A 17,603-nucleotide genomic window follows, 5' to 3' on the forward strand; every position below is an offset into this window, starting at 1 on the left:
GTTGCGGGAAGATGTCACAAAAAGATTCCTAGAAAGAATGAAGCCTTGAAGATTGGTAAGGTATGGAGTGTGTGGACTGGACCTGGTCCCTCTTTTCTGTAGAGATGTTCTGCCAGGCATTTCAGGCAGGTGGGACCAAGTAGTAGATATTTTCCCACATAGGCTGCTTGCAATGTTGTGGTTTTGGGTGCGACTGTTTGAAGTGAGCTAGGAACTATGATTTTCTTGGGGGTCAGGTTCAGAATGTGATTGTTTAGTAGAGTTAATCAAGGCTTGGATTTGTATTTTTCTTTTTTTTACTTTGCTTTTCAAAACCATTGTGTATTGCTTTGTAATACCAGTTTCTTTTGGCTTAGAAGTGAAACAGCTGGTACCAATGCAGGCCCTGCAACTTGATTAAGTTGCTCACTAGTAAAGTGGTGCTTTCTTTCTTGTCCTCCTTATTCTTGTTGAGGATTGGTTTTTGTAAACATGGTTTTTGTTGGTATGTACTGATCAGGAATTCATTTCCCTCTTTGTGTCCTTGGAAGCAGCTAAGGTCATTGGTTAGCAGAAACAAGTATTAGTAGTGGATTCTACCGAAGATAAAACTAACTACTGCTGAGTGAAGGCCATTTAAAAACAACAGATTAAACATGTGAGCCCCTTTGGATTGGTTTGTTCATTTTATGTAAGGCTTCGGTCTCATTTGGATTACCGATTGGTTACAATTGTTCAACAGACAAGAGTTGGAAATAAATGCTAGAGTCTGTTTCTAAATCTTGCTTAAAGAGTATTGTGTGCTGAAAATTAAAATGAAAATCTTTGGCTTTTATTTTACTTGAACATTTTTTAAAAATCTAAAACTTTGGATCAGATGGATGAAATTTAACGAGAGAATGTGTAGGATTGATTTTTTTTTTATTGCATTGTTGGAGAAAAAAGTACAAACATTTTAAGGCACCTCAAGGACTTTACTCATGAAGAAGCATGTAGATTGAAATTTTTTTCAAGTTGGAGGTAATGTGGCAAATAGAGATTAACTTGGAAAGGGTCAGTGATCCCATTCTTTACCCCTGTGTTGTCATAATGGACTAAGAAATGAACTATATTTGCCAAAGAAAGTGGGGAAAGAACTAAGAGTTCTGTCCAGTAGGGTGGAGGACTTGCTGAAACGGTGGCAGAGGGCTGCCCACATTGATGCCAGAGTTAAACATTGAATGGCTCAGGAAAAAGTTCATTTGCCCCCGTGTAAACATTATTTAATGTATGGTGAACTAGATACGTAGAAAAGAAGGTTGTTGGTATTGTAGCTGTCATGTTTGTATTATTTTTACTTTTAAGAAAGTCATTAGCATTCTGATAAGCATGAATTAGCAGATAAGCATGGGAAATGAAAATGTCTACTTTGGGAAAGGGAGAAAGTTACAATACATAGGGCAAAAAAAGCTGAGATTGAGAGGATAGATTTAAAATACTAAATTGAAAGGAATAGAGCTAGAGGAGGAAATACTGGGACTTTGATAGAAACCACTGTATCAGATTTTCATTTTGGAGAACAACCTTTACCTTTGCATTTCTGCTTGGATCTAGGAATGTGAAGAACGAACCTACATCTTTTGGTTTTTGGATATTTGAGGATGTAAGAGTAACCATAGTATATGAATTCTGCATTACAAGTTTCATCTACAGGGAGTCATAATCAGCCCTGCCAGCAGTCTCTGTGGCATGCATAGTGGTGACCCTGATTTTAAAATATTTGTTAATAATGTGTACTAGAGTAATAAACTAGATTGAGTTGGTTAATTTTTTTTTTTTAAAGATTTTTATTTATTTATTTATTTGAGAGAGAGAGAGAATGAGAGACAGAGAGCACGAGAGGGGGGAGGGTCAGAGGGAGAAGCAGACTCCCTGCCGAGCAGGGAGCCCAATGCGGGACTCGATGCGGGACTCGATCCAGGGACTCCAGGATCATGACCTGAGCCGAAGGCAGTCGCTTAACCAACTGAGCCACCCAGGCGCCCCGAGTTGGTTAATTTTTAAATGTTACAACCCAGTTCTTTAAATTGGAAGGGGTGGCACCAAAATGCAAGTTTTTTTAAGTGTTACAGTTCAGTGGCATTAATTACATTCACAGTATTTTGCAACTGTCACCACTATTTCCAAAACGTTTTCATTACTCCAAACAGAAACTCTGTACTCATTGAGCAATACCTTCCCATTTCTCCCTTATTCCTAGCCTCTGGGTACGACTAATTTACTTCCTGCCTCTGATGAATTTTCCTTTTCTAAATATTTCATTTAAGTGGAATCATACAGTATTTGTCCTTTTGTTTCTGGCTTATTTCACTTAGCATAATGTTTTCAAGATTTACCCATATTCTATATGTATTAGAACTGCATTTCTTTTTATGGCTGAATAATAATCTATTGTATACATTTTTTTAATTCATTTATCTGTGGGTAGACACTTGGCTTTCCACCTTCTGGCTCTTGTGAATACATAATAGTGCAGTGAACATCAGCATAGAAATAACTGTGGTATGTTGCAGATATTTTCTCCTAATCTGTTAGCTGTCTTGACTATGTTTTTTGAAAATTTCATTTTTAGGTAATCAGTTATTTCTCTTATTGTCCTTGTATTTTGAGTTATTCTTTTTTTTTTTTTTAAGATTTTATTTATTTATTTGACAGAAAGAGAGACAGAGAGGGAACACAAGCAGGGGAGTGGGAGAGGGAGAAGCAGGCTTCCTGCTGAGCAGGGGGCCCGATGCGGGACTCGATCCCAGGACTCTGGGATCATGACCTGAGCTGAAGGCAGACACTTAACGACTGAGACACCCAGGCGTCCCTGTATTTTGAGTTATTCTTTTTTTTTTTTTTAAAGGTTTTATTTATTTATTTATTCATGAGAGTCAGAGAGAGAGAGAGGCAGAGGGAGAAGCAGGCTCCCCGCTGAGCAGGGAGCCCGATGCGGGACTCGATCCCAGGACCCTGGGATCATGACCTGAGCTGAAGGCAGACGCTTAACCATCTGAGCCACCCAGGCGCCCCTTGAGTTATTCTTGAAGACTCGGTATTAACATGTTCTAAGAGCCATAATGCCCAGTTCCATGAATTGTCTGGTACTCAGTAATTTAGGATGGATTGACTAAATATTACAGAAGGTAAACTTCAAAAATTAACTGCCAGACTTTACAGAATCTTTAAGGAGAGAAGCAGTATGTCCTAGCTGTAACTATAAAATTCAATGGTGTGCCCCAAATTCACAGTATATACTAATATTAACTCAAATGGACCAGCCACCTAACTATAAGAGCTAAAAACCATAAAATTCTTAAAAAAAACCCAGAAAAACCCTCAGGAGTTGGGGCGCTGGGGTGGCTCATTTGGTTAAATGTCCGACTCTTGATTTCGGCTCGGGTCATGATCTCAGGGTCATGAGATCGAGCCCTGTGTCAGGCTCTGTGCTCAGCAGGGAATCTGCTTGGGATTCTCTCTCTCTCTCCCTTTCTCCCCCTCCCCCTGCTTGTGTGTGCCTGCGCCCTCTCTCTCAAATAAATCTTAAAAACCCTCAGGAAGAAATCTTCATGACCTTGGATTCCTAAATATGACACCAAACACAGAGAAAAAATAAACTGGACTTCATCAAACTTAAAAAATTTTATGCATCAAAAAACATTATCAAAGGCGCCTTGGTGGCTCAGTCGTCAAGTGTCTGCCTTCAGCTCAGGTCATGATCCCAGGGTCCTGGAATCGAGTCCCACATCAGGCTCCCTGCTCAGCGGGAGGCCTGCTTCTCCCTCTCCCACTCCCCCTGCTTGTGTTCCTGCTGTCGCTCGCTCTCTCTCTGTCAAATAAATAAATAAAATCTTAAAAAAAAAAAAGAATAAAGTATAATAACCCGATAGAAAAAAATGATCAAAATACATAAAGGGGTAATTCCCCCCCAAAACATAAAATGACTCCTAAACATGAAATGATTTCAAACTTATAATTAGAAAAATGCAAATTTAGGGGTGCCTGGGTGGCTCAGTTGGTTGGGCGACTGCCTTCGGCTCAGGTCATGGTCCTGGAGTCCCGGGATCGAGTCCCGCGTCGGGCTCCCTGCTCGGCGGGGAGTCTGCCTCTCTTTCTGACCCTCCCCCTCTCATGCTCTCTATCTCATTCTCTCTCTCAGGTAAATAAATAAAATCTTAAAAAAAAAAAAAAGAAAGAAAAATGCAAATTTAAATACACCGAGACATCATTTTTTAGTTTTCAGATTGACAAAATTTAAAGTATAACAATCCCTCCTGTTGGCAAGGGTATAAGGAAACAGACACATACATTCCTGATGAGAAGGCACAGCCCCTCCTGAGATTTGGCAGTATCCAACAAAATCCTGTGTATGCATTTGCTTTTTGGCCTATCAGTTTCAATTCTAGGAATTTTCCCTGAAGGTACAACTTCCAACAGTATGAACATCCATATGTCATGGACCATTGTTTGCAATTTCATACATAGGAGAGTGGTTGAATAAAATATGTTATATCCATAAAACAGTACTATGCAGCTCTGAAAGGAAAAAAGTAAGATCTCTGAGCTGTTCTCTGAACTGATGGATTGATCTCCAGGATATATTGTTAAGAGAAAAAGATTATCTATAGATTGTTACTCTAAAGAAGAGGAGGAAATATACCACAAAGCTGATCATTTGTGCAAAAGGAAACAGGAAAGATGTTTGCCAAACATAGGGAAAACTAGAAACTAATGAGATTGGTAACATAGGGTGAGGTAGAGATTGAAGAAATGGAAGGGATAGGGTTTGACACTAATTTGATTTTCCCTATTTTGAATAGTTTTGAGTATTAGAACTAAGTTCATGTTTCATATACTGAAAATTAACAAAGACAGGGGAGATGATGGGGAAAAAAATCCCAAATGGAATAATACAAATAAATAATGAACGTAGCTATTTCAGTTGAATAACAACCGTACTGAAGGGTGTAATGAGAAGAACTAACAAGTAATTTTGGAGTACAAGATTTTGACTATAAGGCTATTGATAAAAAGAACTATAAACAAACTTAAGACTAGAGACAAAGTATTGTACACAAATATTGTACTCTAGTAAAAATTTGCTTATAGTATGGTTAGAACTATTCTATGTATTCTAGATTAGAGCAAAGAAGTATATATGATGGTGATAATGAGAGTCAGGTTTTTCCATTGTTAAAGAATTAGAAATAAGGGAAAAGGGTGAAATGAACCTCTGTGGAGTTAGATTAGAATTGGTAGCTTCAGTATGGATTAAATGTTTTTAACATATATACAGGTAAGAAAATAGATATGTTTGTGTGTATGTGTATACATTCCTTAATTCAGTCTGTTGTGAAGGCCTTGAAGCCATGACACTTCTGAATATTTTTTGTCAATAAGGGAACCAAGGCTCTGCGGAGAAGTGGCTAATTCTATGCTAGGGCAGGGAAAATGCAAAGATAATGCTTAGTGGAACATCTTGTGCCAGAAAGTAAGGAAGTGCTGAAAATTGGTGAGAACTTGTCACAAGGACATAGGAGGCAGCCTGTTGAAGGCTCCCCACTGGCCAAAACTGGGACAGTTTGAGCAACAAAATGAATAATAATGGATTTTATACCTTATAAAATAAGGTAGGAATCCATGATATAAAAAGTGAGAGTATATATACAACTGGGAAGAAGGGAAAGTTCTTTATTACAGTAGGATTCCATTTAATAAATGTAGACAATGATGGAATTACAAAAATCACCATTTAGTAACCATCACAGTAATAACTGTTTCAGGCAAGAGTTACCTAGTAAGCAAGAGTGTAAGGTACAGGTTATTTTACTAGTCTCAAAATATCTCCCCGCACGAAACTTAGTACATACAGAGCGAAATATAGTAACTTGATAGTGGGAAAATCTTGCAAGTACCACTTTAGGCAAATGTTCAAAATTAACATCACCATCAATGGGACAAACAGCATTGTATTAGTAGGCTCAGGCTGCTAGGACGGAATACCATAGACTGGGTGCCTTTAAAGACAGAAATTGACTTTCTCACAATTCTAGAGGGTTGAAGTCTAATATCAGGTGCTCGCAGGATTGGTTTCTGGTGAGGCCTCTCTCAGCCTGCAGATGGCTGCCCTCTTGCTGTTTCCTCATGGCCTTTGTGTGTGCTTTACTATGGGTGTTTCTACCTCTTATAGGGACATTAGTCCTGTTGGATTAGGGCTCCACCCTTATGTTCTTATTTAACCTTAATTACCGTCCTAAAGGCCCTGCCTCCAAATACACTCACATTGTGGGGGTTATGGCTTCAACATATGATGTCTGTAGCAAATATCATATGCCTCTTGATAAGATGTTTTGAGAAAGATACAGTGTTTTGTGGTGTTTCCCCTCTCCCCAAAATGTGTTGCCTGAATCTAATTAGAAATATCAGACAATCTCAAATTGTAATTTTTAGGATAGGATAGTGGTGCTACAAAATAACCTGCTTCTACTCTTTCAAAGTGTCAAGGCAATGAAAGACAAAAAGACTAAAAACTGTTCCAGATTTAAGGGTACTAAAGAGAGACAATAGTTAAAAGCAACTGTGAGTCTGGATTGATTAAAAAAAAGTTTATTTAATCGAATCAGGATTGAAAGAAGGCCCAAACACTGTAATTGGTTAACATATCTCTTAAATATCCCTTAGTCTAAAAATGTCCCCTCTTTCCCTTGTAGCTTATTGACAAAATCAGGTTGTTTGTCCTGTAGAATTTCCCACAGGCTAGAATTTGCTGAGTACATTCCTTTCAAGTAATTTAATATGCTCCTCTATCTCCGGTATTTCCTGTTTAATTTATGGGTAGGTTAAGAGCACTACCTGTAAATTATCACTTCAGGAGATTTAAAAAAAAGACCTGTTCCTGGGATCTCCACATCTTTTGGACCGACCATTTCTGTGGACTCCGATTTAATTGGTCTGGAGTTCCAGCTGTAGGAATTTTTGCAAGCTCCCCAGGTGATTTTAATGTGCAGTGTACATTAATGTGCCCTCTGGGTTGAGAACCATGGCTCTAGACCTAGTTACCACTGGTCATATTCAGCTTTAACTTTTTTGCTGGGATCCACATAGTACCGGTATTCTTTCTTTTTTTTCTTTATTGAAGTATAATTAACATACAGCCTTATATGAGTTTCAGGCGTGTAATATAATCCAGCAATTCTATACATTACTCAGTGCTCATTAGGGTAAGTATACTCTTAATCTTCTTTATCTGTTTCACCCAATCATGTGTCCTGTCCCCCCCCTCCTCCCATCTCCCCCTCTGGCAACCACCAGTTTGTTATCTGTATTTAAGAGTCTGTTTTTTTTTGTTGTTACGTTTTGGGTTTTTGTTTTTTTACTTATCTCTATTTTTGTTCATTTTGTTTCTTAAATTCCATATATGAGTGAAATCATATGGTATTTATCTTTCTCCATCTGACTTACTTCACTTACCCTTATACCCTTTAGGCCCATCCATGTTGTTGCAAATGGAGAAATATCATTCTTTTTTATGGTTAATATTCCTTTTTGTATATATACCACACCTTTTTTTATCCATTTTTTTTTTTTAAGATTTTATTTATTTGAGAGCGAGAGCTTGAGAGAGCCCATGAGCAGGGGGGAGGGGGAGAGGGAGAGGCAGATTCCCTGCTGAGCAGGGAGCCCGATGCAGGATTCAGTCCCAGGACCCTGAGATCATGACCTGAGCTGAAGGCAGCTGTTTAACCTACTGAGCCACCCAGGCGCCCCTCCCCTTCCCCCTTCTAAAGCTGTAAAGCTCTTTGTTTAAATACTAGCTTCTTTTTTGCTGAAGCCAAAACATATAACACATAAAAGAAAGGCTGTTGTGTTTGAAGTTGGAGTGGGGTCTAGAACCTTTCCTGTTTTTCCAGCTCTGAAGGGGTGTTTGGTTTGATGCCTGCTGCACTATTATTCCATCCAGCTGAGCATGTTACAGTGTGGCCCTAAGTGGACTTACACAGTGTTCCAGAAAAATACTGGCTGCCTTGTTCTCAACCAGCAGATCAATTAAAGAAACTTGTAGTCATTTGGTCACCTTTTGAAAATTCAGTACTTCTTCTAATGATAGTGTCATTTCTACAAATAATGGTTTGCAGATAGATGCCAGAAGTGCAAATTCTACCTTTTACATGGAGTGTGTTTTATGTGTGTAAGCTTCTCTGTGTCAGTAATTACAACCACATCTAGGTGGGATTATTTAGTGCAGTTTATTTTGGCTTTAATCAACAAGGACCTGCTTCTTAAATTGAGCAGGCCTGCTTGATTTCTATAAATCACTGTGAACCTACCGTTCTTGAATTGGAACTGCTGTCATTAGTATTGTCTTGTTGGAACTGCTGTGTCACTGTTGTTTTCTTCAGCCTGGTTATGCCTTTCTCACATTTATACAATGGCATTGTACAGTTTGACCCTTAGAGTTCCCAGATAACCCTGCTTTCCAATGCTATAGCTGTTAAACAACTGTGGAGAGGTGCCTGGTTGTTGCAAGTTTAATACTGAGTACACTTAATTTTCTCAAGTGTTAGGTGTCTTTCTGTTTACTTGCAAGTGAAACTTAGAAAACTTTTATTGTCAAGAATTGACCTGAAAACTTTTAATAGCCCTTGTTTAGTACTCCTGAACTTTGTAGGGATGAAATATTTTCTGTTTTACCCTGTGGCTTGACTTCTGTTGGGTGATTTGATCTACTGTTGCTGACTTGCTTTTTCAAATCAGATTTCTGTCCATGTGCTGAATTCTCAGTGACAGAATTTTTTTTGTTCTTTTTCCAGGGACAGTTTATAAACCCATGGTGGTGACTCATTTTAGAACATACTTACCTTTTAAAACAGTCTAATGTTTGAGTTTAATCCATTTATGCCTTTCAACCTCATCCTCTAGGCCAGTGATGATCAACTTTGTGCATTAGACCCACCCTGGGAAGCTTTTAAAAATAAATGTTTTGGGGGCACCTGGGTGGCTCAGTCAGTTAAGTGTTCAACTCTTGATTTTGGCTCAGGTTATGATTTCAGGGTCATGAGATCGAGCCCCGTTTTTGGGCCCTGCACTGAGCATGGAGCCTGATTAAGATTCTCCCTCTGCCTCTATCCCTCAGTTTGCGCTCCCTCTCAAAAAAAAAAAAAAAAAGTTTTGATGTTTTGGCTCCATCCCAGGCCTAATGATTCACACTTCTTAAGGATGGTGCCTGGACATTTGGATTAAAATGAAAAAAAAAAGAGACGCTTGGGTGGCTCAGATGGTTGAGCGTCTGCCTTCAGCTCGGGTCATGGGTCCCAGGGTCCTGGGATTGAGCCCTACATCGGACTCCTGGCTTGGTGGGGGGCCTGCTTCTCCCTCTCCCTCAGCCTCTCTCCCTGCTCATGCTCTCTCTCTCTCTCTATATGTATCTCTGTGTCTCAAGTGAATAAATAAAATCTTTAAAAAATAATAAAATGGAAAAAAAAACCCTGTGTTAGTCTGCTCTGGCTACTATAACAAAATACAGACTGGGAGTCTTAGATAACACATTAATTTCTCACAGTTCTAGAGGCTGGGGAGGAGGGATGGGGAGAGGGAGAGGAGACACACACACATGCTCTCTGGTGTCTCTTATAAGGGCACTAATACCATCATGAGGGCTGTACCCTCGTGACCTAATTACCTCACAGAGGCCTCATATCTCAATACTGTTAAACTGGGGGTTAGGGCTTCAACATATGTATTTGGTGGGGGCAATTCGATCCGTAGCAATCCCCATATAATTCTAATTTGTATTAGAATTGGGAACTGATGTATAACAGTGCTTAGACTCAGAATATGAGTGAATCACCTGCTTATCTTTTTAAAACACAGAGTTGGGTTCAATAGGTCTGTGATGGGGCCTGATGCATTTAGGATCTATACTTAACTGAATTATTTGATATGTCCTAAAGATGTAAAAGTTTCTGCAGTTTTTAAATACATCCAATTAAAAACTCTGTAGTTTGTCTTAATGTCTGGGTAGATCTGGGTCATTTAATGGAAGTAGAAGTGCATAGTAAAAACATTTATTTCATTCTAGCCGAATCAGCCTAGTCACATACAGATTAGATTTCTATTGCTCTGGCTTTTACCAGTGTTTATCTCTTGTTTAAAATGCTTCCTTGGCAGGTGTTAGCCATTCCCTGCTATCTATTTTTAATGGCTTACTTCAGGTCAATTTCCCTAGAATTCTGAGGGCTGTAACAGTCTTCCCCTCCTGAATTTTCAGACTTCCTTGCATTGTCATGATTTGATTGCTGTATGGCAACTCTTGTATGTGTAATTTCTGGTATGACATGGCTCTCCAACTGAATTACTCATTTCTGCAAGGTATAGACTATGGACTGTGGTTGTCTGTGTGGTGTATTTAGTAAATGCTTATTGGTTTCATGAGTTAAATAATCCAAGGTGTAGATCTAATAAATGCCATTATTTGAAGCAAATGTAAAGCAGCTATGCAGAGATTAAGATATAGTTTAGCCCAGTATATTTTTAGCATGAGGTAGGAGATAAGCAAATAATACTTAGTATTTGGAACCTGGTACCATAGACAATGAACTTTTGTAGTAACACATGAAGGACATACATTGCCTCTTAAGATGATTTACCTTCAACTAAATTTATGTGATTTGCCTGTACCTTATTGTTCTCAAAATGAAAGCATTATTAAATCACTCAGAAATCGTTTCAAGCTGAAAACACTCTCCTCATTCAGCCAGAGAAAATGACATGTTTGTATAATAGCATAATAATAAATATATATATACACATATAATAGCTGCCGAACTTTTCCATAGCAGCTGCACCTTTTAACAGCTCTGCCAGCAATATATGAAGGTTCCAGTTACTCTGTATGCTCTCCAATACTTGTTATTGTCTGTCTTTTTTACCATAGTCATCCTAGTGGATGTGAAGTGCTGTCTCATAGTGGTTTTGATGTGAATTTTCCTTATGACTAATGATGGAAGATCTTCTCATATGCTTATTGGTCATTTTTATATCTTTGTAGAAATATACAGATCTTTTACTCATTTTAAAATTGGATTATGTCTTTTTATTATTGAATTTTGAGAGCTAATATATGGTAGGTACGGCCCTTTATCAGATAAATGACTTGCAAATATTTTCTCATTCTGTGGGTTGTCTTTTTCACTTTTTTTTTTAAAGATTGTATTTATTTATTTAATTGACAGAGAGAGACAGCGAGAGAGGGAACATAAGCAGGGGGAGTGGGAGAAGGAGAAGCAGGCTTCCCGCCAAGCAGGGAGCCCAATGCAGGGCTCGATAGAAGGACCCTGGGATCATGACCTGAGCTGAAGGCAGTCACTTAACCAACTGAGCCACCCAGGCGCCCCTCTTTTTCACTTTCTTGATGGTGTCCTTTGCATCACAAAAGTTTTTAATTTTGATGATATTCAGTCTTTTTTTTTTTTTTTGTACTTTTGGTGCCATGTTAGGAAACCATGGTCAAGATTTAAGCCCAAGTTGTCTTCTAAGAGTTTAGTAGTTTAAGCTCTTACATTTAGGTCTTTGATCCATTTTGAGTTAATCCGTGTATATGGTGTGAGGGAAGGATCCAGCTTTATCCTCTTTTTGTATGGATGTAGTTGTCACAGCACCATTTGTTAAAAAGAATATTCCAATATTCTTTACCATGGTGAATATCATTAGTATTTAGCATGTAAGACAAGCTAGAAATCTAGTATAATTCTTTGATATATGTGTCTAGTTCATTATCATGTACTGTTATTTTTACCTAGAGGTGCTTCTGTTCCTACACCCCACCACCCTTGTCCAAGCTACATTTTATCTCTTGTTTAGACGTATGTAATAGTGTCCAAACTGGTGTGTTTTCACCACTCTTATTCTGTTTTTTTTTTTTTTTTTTCATTTTCCAACTTGTGCTTTTTATTTATTTACTTTTAAGACCACAGTGCAAGGCCTTCCATTTGCCCTTAGGATTAAGACAGAAATTCCATAATTGACCCATAGGGCCCTGTAGGATCCTCACCTACTTCTTTAGCCTTTTTTTGCTTTATATGTCCTCCTGATTTTTTCAATCTAGATAATTCTCAGAAGAATATTTCCATATGTTTCTTCTACCACAGCTACCAACATGCCTGCATCCTTCTCATGTTACTCTGCCTTCCCATCTGTAACTGTGGATGAACTGTCTACAAATATGTCAGATTCCATCCCCTCTCATTTAGTAAGGAACATCACTTTATCAGTTGTCCCATCTCTCTTCTGAATTACTGGTTTTTCCTCTGTCAGATCATTCTGATCAGCATATAAATATCCTATTCTTTTATTGGGGAAAAAAAACCAACAACCCAGCTCTTGAAACTTACACTCCATTCTGGCTAAAATCCATTTCTCTGCTCCTTTTCACAGCAGAACTGGAAAGGATTATCTATATGTGCTGTCTCCACCTTGTCTCCTGCTGTTTTCTCTGAAACCACTCCTGTCTGATTTTTTTTTTTTTTTAAGATTTTATTTATTTATTTGAGAGAGAGAGAGCGAGAGAGAGCACATGAGAGGGGGGAGGGCCAGAGGGAGAAGCAGACTCCCTGCCGAGCAGGGAGCCCGATGCGGGACTCGATCCAGGGACTCCAGGATCATGACCTGAGCCGAAGGCAGTCGCTTAACCAACTGAGCCACCCAGGCGCCCATGAGCCACCCAGGCGCCCTCCTGTCTGATTTTTGTTCACCACCACTCCATTGAAACTGCTCTCTTTATCTCTATGTTGCCAAGGTCAGTGGTCAGTTCTCAGTCCTCATCTTAATGTTTTGCTAACATTTGACCTAGCCATTTACACCCTCTTTGAAATACTTATTTCACTTGACTTCTCTTTTGGTGCTCTTTTTACCTCACTGGTTGCTTCTTCTTGATCTCTTCTCTTGGTTACTGCTCATCTCTGATTGCTATGTTGGGAGAAGGCCCTAGGGTCAGCCCATAGATCTCTTCCCTTTCTTCTGTGCTGGTATGGTTTATTCTCAGTTTTAATACCATTTATATGTTCATGGCTACCCACACTTGTATCTCTAACCTGGACCTCTCCTGTATGTACACATACCTGTCTACCGCCTGGACATATCTACCTAGAGATCTAATGGCTAGTTCCTTTGCTTTTTTTCAGGTATCTGTGCCCAAATGCCACCTTACTGGAGAGGTCCTCCCTGCCCCGCCCCCCCCAATATAAGTTGAAGCAATTCCTCCCCTACTTATCCTTCCTTTTTAAATTGTTTTCTGGAGCATTATATAGTATATTATTTATAGTCTTTTGTTTCTTATTGGTACATAGCTTCATGAGGCTAGTCTTCTTACCTTTTGGTCAGTGCCAACAACAGTGCCTGGCACATAATAGACATTGATTATGTGTCTAAAGATGGAATGAGTAAGTGAATAAATGCTGGCTTTCTTTTAGTATTTCATTTTGCCATGCACCCCCCTTTCCTGGGAACTTCGTACACTCAGTTCCCTCACTTCTTCCATCCCTTCCCTTAGGCAGCTTTCAATTCTATAAGCATCACTTCTCATGAAAATTTCCGTGTCTGGTTTGCAGTCTCTGTGTAAGCTCTCATGCCCATGGACTTCTTCACTGTAGTGATCATTTTCAGTTTTCCATTAGTGCTGTCTTTGATAACATTTGTCCCCTTCCTCTTCCCTCCTTCCCTTCAAGCTGTTTTTGCTCATTGTTAATACTAAGGGCCTACCACAGAGTCAGATTCTCAATAAATAACAGTGTTGAAAGAGTAAATGAGTGAACAAATTACTTTTACATGCCATAGAAGTAATGATCGATTTGAACTACTAAAGATAACATTTGCTTAAAAAGAAAACAGGATTAAAATTCAATAATTTCCATAATTTTAGGTTGAAATAGAATCTAGTAGGCATAAATCTAGTTGAGATTGCTGTCTTTGGCTAAGAAATTTGTGCTGTAGCCTCCCCCTATTAATAGCAATCCTTTCCGTGAAATCCATCCTCATCATATGGCTGTCTAGCCTTTGCCAGAACACATCTAGTGCTCTTCATTCTAACTCCAGAAGTTGGTTGGCTAGAAACTCACCCTTTGGTTTTGGTGTTTCCCTCTTTCACATGGCAGCTTTTCATATATGTAGAGAGTTATCATCCCTTCAGTGTCTTGCCCATTATTAAGCAAAATAGTCTTACTTCCTTCTGTTGAGATTTTCAGCTCTTTTGGGCCCATGGAATGCTCATGAAGGATTTTATGGAGAGTGTATTCCAACATAGAGCCTCTCTCTCTCTCTTTTTTAAGATTTTATTTATTTGCGAGAGAGAGCATGGGAGAGAGCACAAGCAGGGGGAGCAGCAGAGGGAGAGGGAGAAGCAGAGCCTGATGCAGGGCTCGGTCCCCAGACCCTGAGACCATGACCTGAGCCCAAGGCAAATGCTTAAGCAGCTGAGCCACCCAAGCGCCCCAGACCCTGTCTTCTGTAACGACTACCAAAAGATTCCTTTAAAAAGATTTTATAAGAAAGGCTCTTGTACTATGTATTGGGTACTTCGGATGGCAATTTCCACTGTTTCGATAGAAAAGTACGTTTTATTTTTTTATTTTAATTTTAATTTTTAAAATTATTTATTAGAGAGATAAAGAGCACAAGCGGGGGTGGTAGGGGGAGGAGAGGCAGAGGAAGAAATAGACTCCCCACTGAGCAGGGAGCCCAACTTGGGCCTGGACCTCAGGACCCTGGGATCATGACCCAAGCTGGAGGCAGCTGCTTAACCGACTGAGCCACCCAGGTGCCTCAAAAAGTACATTTTATTTATTTATTTTTAAAAAAGATTTTATTTATTTATTTGACAGAAAGAAACACAAGCAGGGGGAGTGGGAGAGGGAGAAGCAGGCCTCCCGCTGAGCAGAGAGCCCCATGCGGGGCTCCATCCCAGAACCCCGGGATCATGACCCGAGCCGAAGGCAGACGTTTAACTGACTGAGCCGCCCAGGCGCCCCCCAAAAAGTACATTTTAATAAAAAATTATTGCAAATCTAACTTTACTCACTTTGATTGGTATTTAGTTCTGTATTGAGCTAACTGTACTGGTGAATATACATGTAAATATTAAATACTTTTTGGAGAAAAATAGCTATTTCAGCCCTTATTACTAGTGGGTCAAGTGCTTTATTAATGGATGTAATCTTCACACAACTTTGGCACTATTATCCCTATTTTATATGTGAAGAAACTGAGGTACAGGAATCTTAAAAATAAAAGATTTTATTAATCTCATTGTCACTGTAGGTAATGTAAATATATTTGTTCCTTAATTTTGCTTTAAGATCTCACAAGATAAAATAAGCATGTCACACTGGTTTAGTTCTCATTGTTTTTAAGTGTCAAGTATTTTTGCAGGGTTTCTCCAGTCTTTAATTTAGGGATGGTTCAGTTAAATCTTTCCCGTCCTACTTTGTTTTATAGGTTTGAAATAAGGACATTCAGTGGCTCTAAAATGTGTACAACTTTTATGAAATTTCCAGTATTTTCTTTAAGGTTTTGCATTTCTTAATTACGTAAAAATATGCTTTAAATAATTTCAAGATTTTGTTTTGTATGAAAGCTAATCTGTCTCCAGTTTCCTCAGAAATTTTGGCTCCTAATATCTTCTCATTAAAAGTAGAAAAATACTTCCACTTCTTGATTTAAAGTACTTAAACATTCAGGAATACCTTTTAAATAGATGAGATTAGAAAACATGTATGTATTTGATTGTTCCAGAACTCAGTTACACTGAGGGAGTACTTTTTTTCCCACAGCTATTTACTATTTTTTGGAGTAGTGTAAAGATTTTTCTATGTACACAGACCTCTGTAATGACAGCATATAGGTCTTTATTATTGTCTTAGAATAATAGAAACTTAAGGTTATTCTTCTTTGGTCAATCTCATTTTTTTTAAAAGATTTTGTTTATTTGACAGAGAGACACAGGGAGAGAGGGAACAGAAGCAGGGGGAGTGGGGAAAGGGAGAAGCAGGCTCCTCGCTGAGCAGGGAGCCTGATGCGGGACTTGATCCCAGGACCCTGGGATCATAACCTGAGCTGAAGGCAGACGCTTAAGGACTGAGCCACCCAAGTGTCCCAATCTGATTTGTTGTCTTGAAGAAGTGTTGTGTCAAAAAAATTTTAGGGAAATATTTTATCCTAAAAATGTTGATTATCCAAGGTTGAAAACATTCCATATGAAAGCTTAAAGACGTGTGTCTTGGCAGTAAGATGATCACTTCAGTTTCAGTATTATTTTACAGTTTCAGTATTTTAATCAGTGGATGTGTAGGAACTGAAATGTTTTCTTCGCTAAAGTTTCTATGGGGAGATTTTGTCTTCCTTTCTCCTACTTATTCAAAACTTTTTTTTTTTTTGTCTATAAAGATTAATCTGTCAGCTTAGGACCCAAGACAAGTCTGGATTGGGGATTTATTTCTGGAAGTGTGTTAAATAAACACTTTTCTGTAGATACTTGCTTATGAAGCTGCATCAAGTAGATACCATGGTTACCACTATTTCTGTGATTTACTCTGCTTGTTCACAGCCCCTTCCCTAACTGTGCATCCTCTGCTTGTGTGGTCTCTCTTTTGCTCTTTGTTTTCCTGCTAGTTTGGGAATGGGTTTTTAAATCTGACTTGCTGTCCTGGTGCTTATGTAGAGTAGTCAGGTGTTTTTCTGGACAGTTAAGAAATGGGCTAACCAACAGGAGTAGTTAAAATGGAGAAAGCTTAGCTGTTCTCTGTCTTTCCTGTTAAACATAATGAGTTTAGAGGATTATGACTACATGTAATTCTCGGGATCTGCTAGACGGGACATCTGTTTTACTTTTTACTCATTACATTGCTGTAGAAATAGCATCTTTTTTATTTAATGTGGAAATTACTTTGTGTTCTAGCTGGCACTGGTGGCTTGCTTTTTCAGATGTGCTTTCTGGAGAATAGTACATGGTTAGTAGAAAATTATCTTATGAGGACTAGATACTTATTATTCTCAAAATGTTTGTTTTCTAACTGGAAACTAAGTTTCTGTGAACATTTGGATTTTCATTTATTCTAGACTGCATTCCAATTTTTTGGTATATTCAAGTATTTTTCCTTTGGTTTTATTTACTAGGTTGCACGTTTTCAAAAAATTCCTAATGGTGAAAATGAGACAATGATTCCTGTATTGACATCAAAAAAAGCAAGTGAATTACCCGTCAGTGAAGTTGCAAGCATTCTCCAAGTAAGTGCTTGGTGGAGAGGAAGGGAATAGATAGTAAAATCAGTCATTTAGACATAGGTAAATGCCATCCAATAGAATTTTCTCTGATGACGTAAGTGTGGTGTTCTGCATTGTTCAGTACAGTAGCCAATAGTTAAATATGACTACTGAGTACTTGCAGTGTGGATATTTAGGTAAGGAACTGAATTTACTTTAAAATTTAAATGGCTGCACGTGGCTAGTGTTTACCTGATTGGACAGTGCAACTCTAGGTCATTAGCATTGCGAGGAGCTATTAATGCTGTGTAAGGATTAGTTGGATTAATAAAATAATCAATTTATTAACATAA

At 38.6% G+C, this 17,603-nt stretch overlaps 1 protein-coding gene across 4 annotated transcripts in view; it reads left to right on the forward strand.

The window, feature by feature from the left end:
* ATP2C1 (ATPase secretory pathway Ca2+ transporting 1) overlaps positions 1 to 17,603 on the forward strand; it is a 168,471-nt gene that overhangs the window by 60,339 nt on the left and 90,529 nt on the right. For all 4 annotated transcript variants that reach the window (XR_004677352.1, XR_004677353.1, XM_034994570.1 and 1 more), the window contains exon 2: positions 17,164 to 17,274. Coding sequence is in view for 2 of the 4 variants with exons in the window: in XM_034994570.1 (XP_034850461.1) it covers positions 17,164 to 17,274 (111 nt within the window). In the remaining 2 variants the exon portion in view is untranslated. The remainder of the gene's footprint in view (positions 1 to 17,163; positions 17,275 to 17,603) is intronic.

The sequence above is a fragment of the Mirounga leonina genome, unplaced genomic scaffold (assembly GCF_011800145.1).
Source record: "Mirounga leonina isolate KUSES-001 unplaced genomic scaffold, KU_Mleo_1.0 Mir_115, whole genome shotgun sequence".
NCBI classification, from domain to species: domain Eukaryota; kingdom Metazoa; phylum Chordata; class Mammalia; order Carnivora; family Phocidae; genus Mirounga; species Mirounga leonina.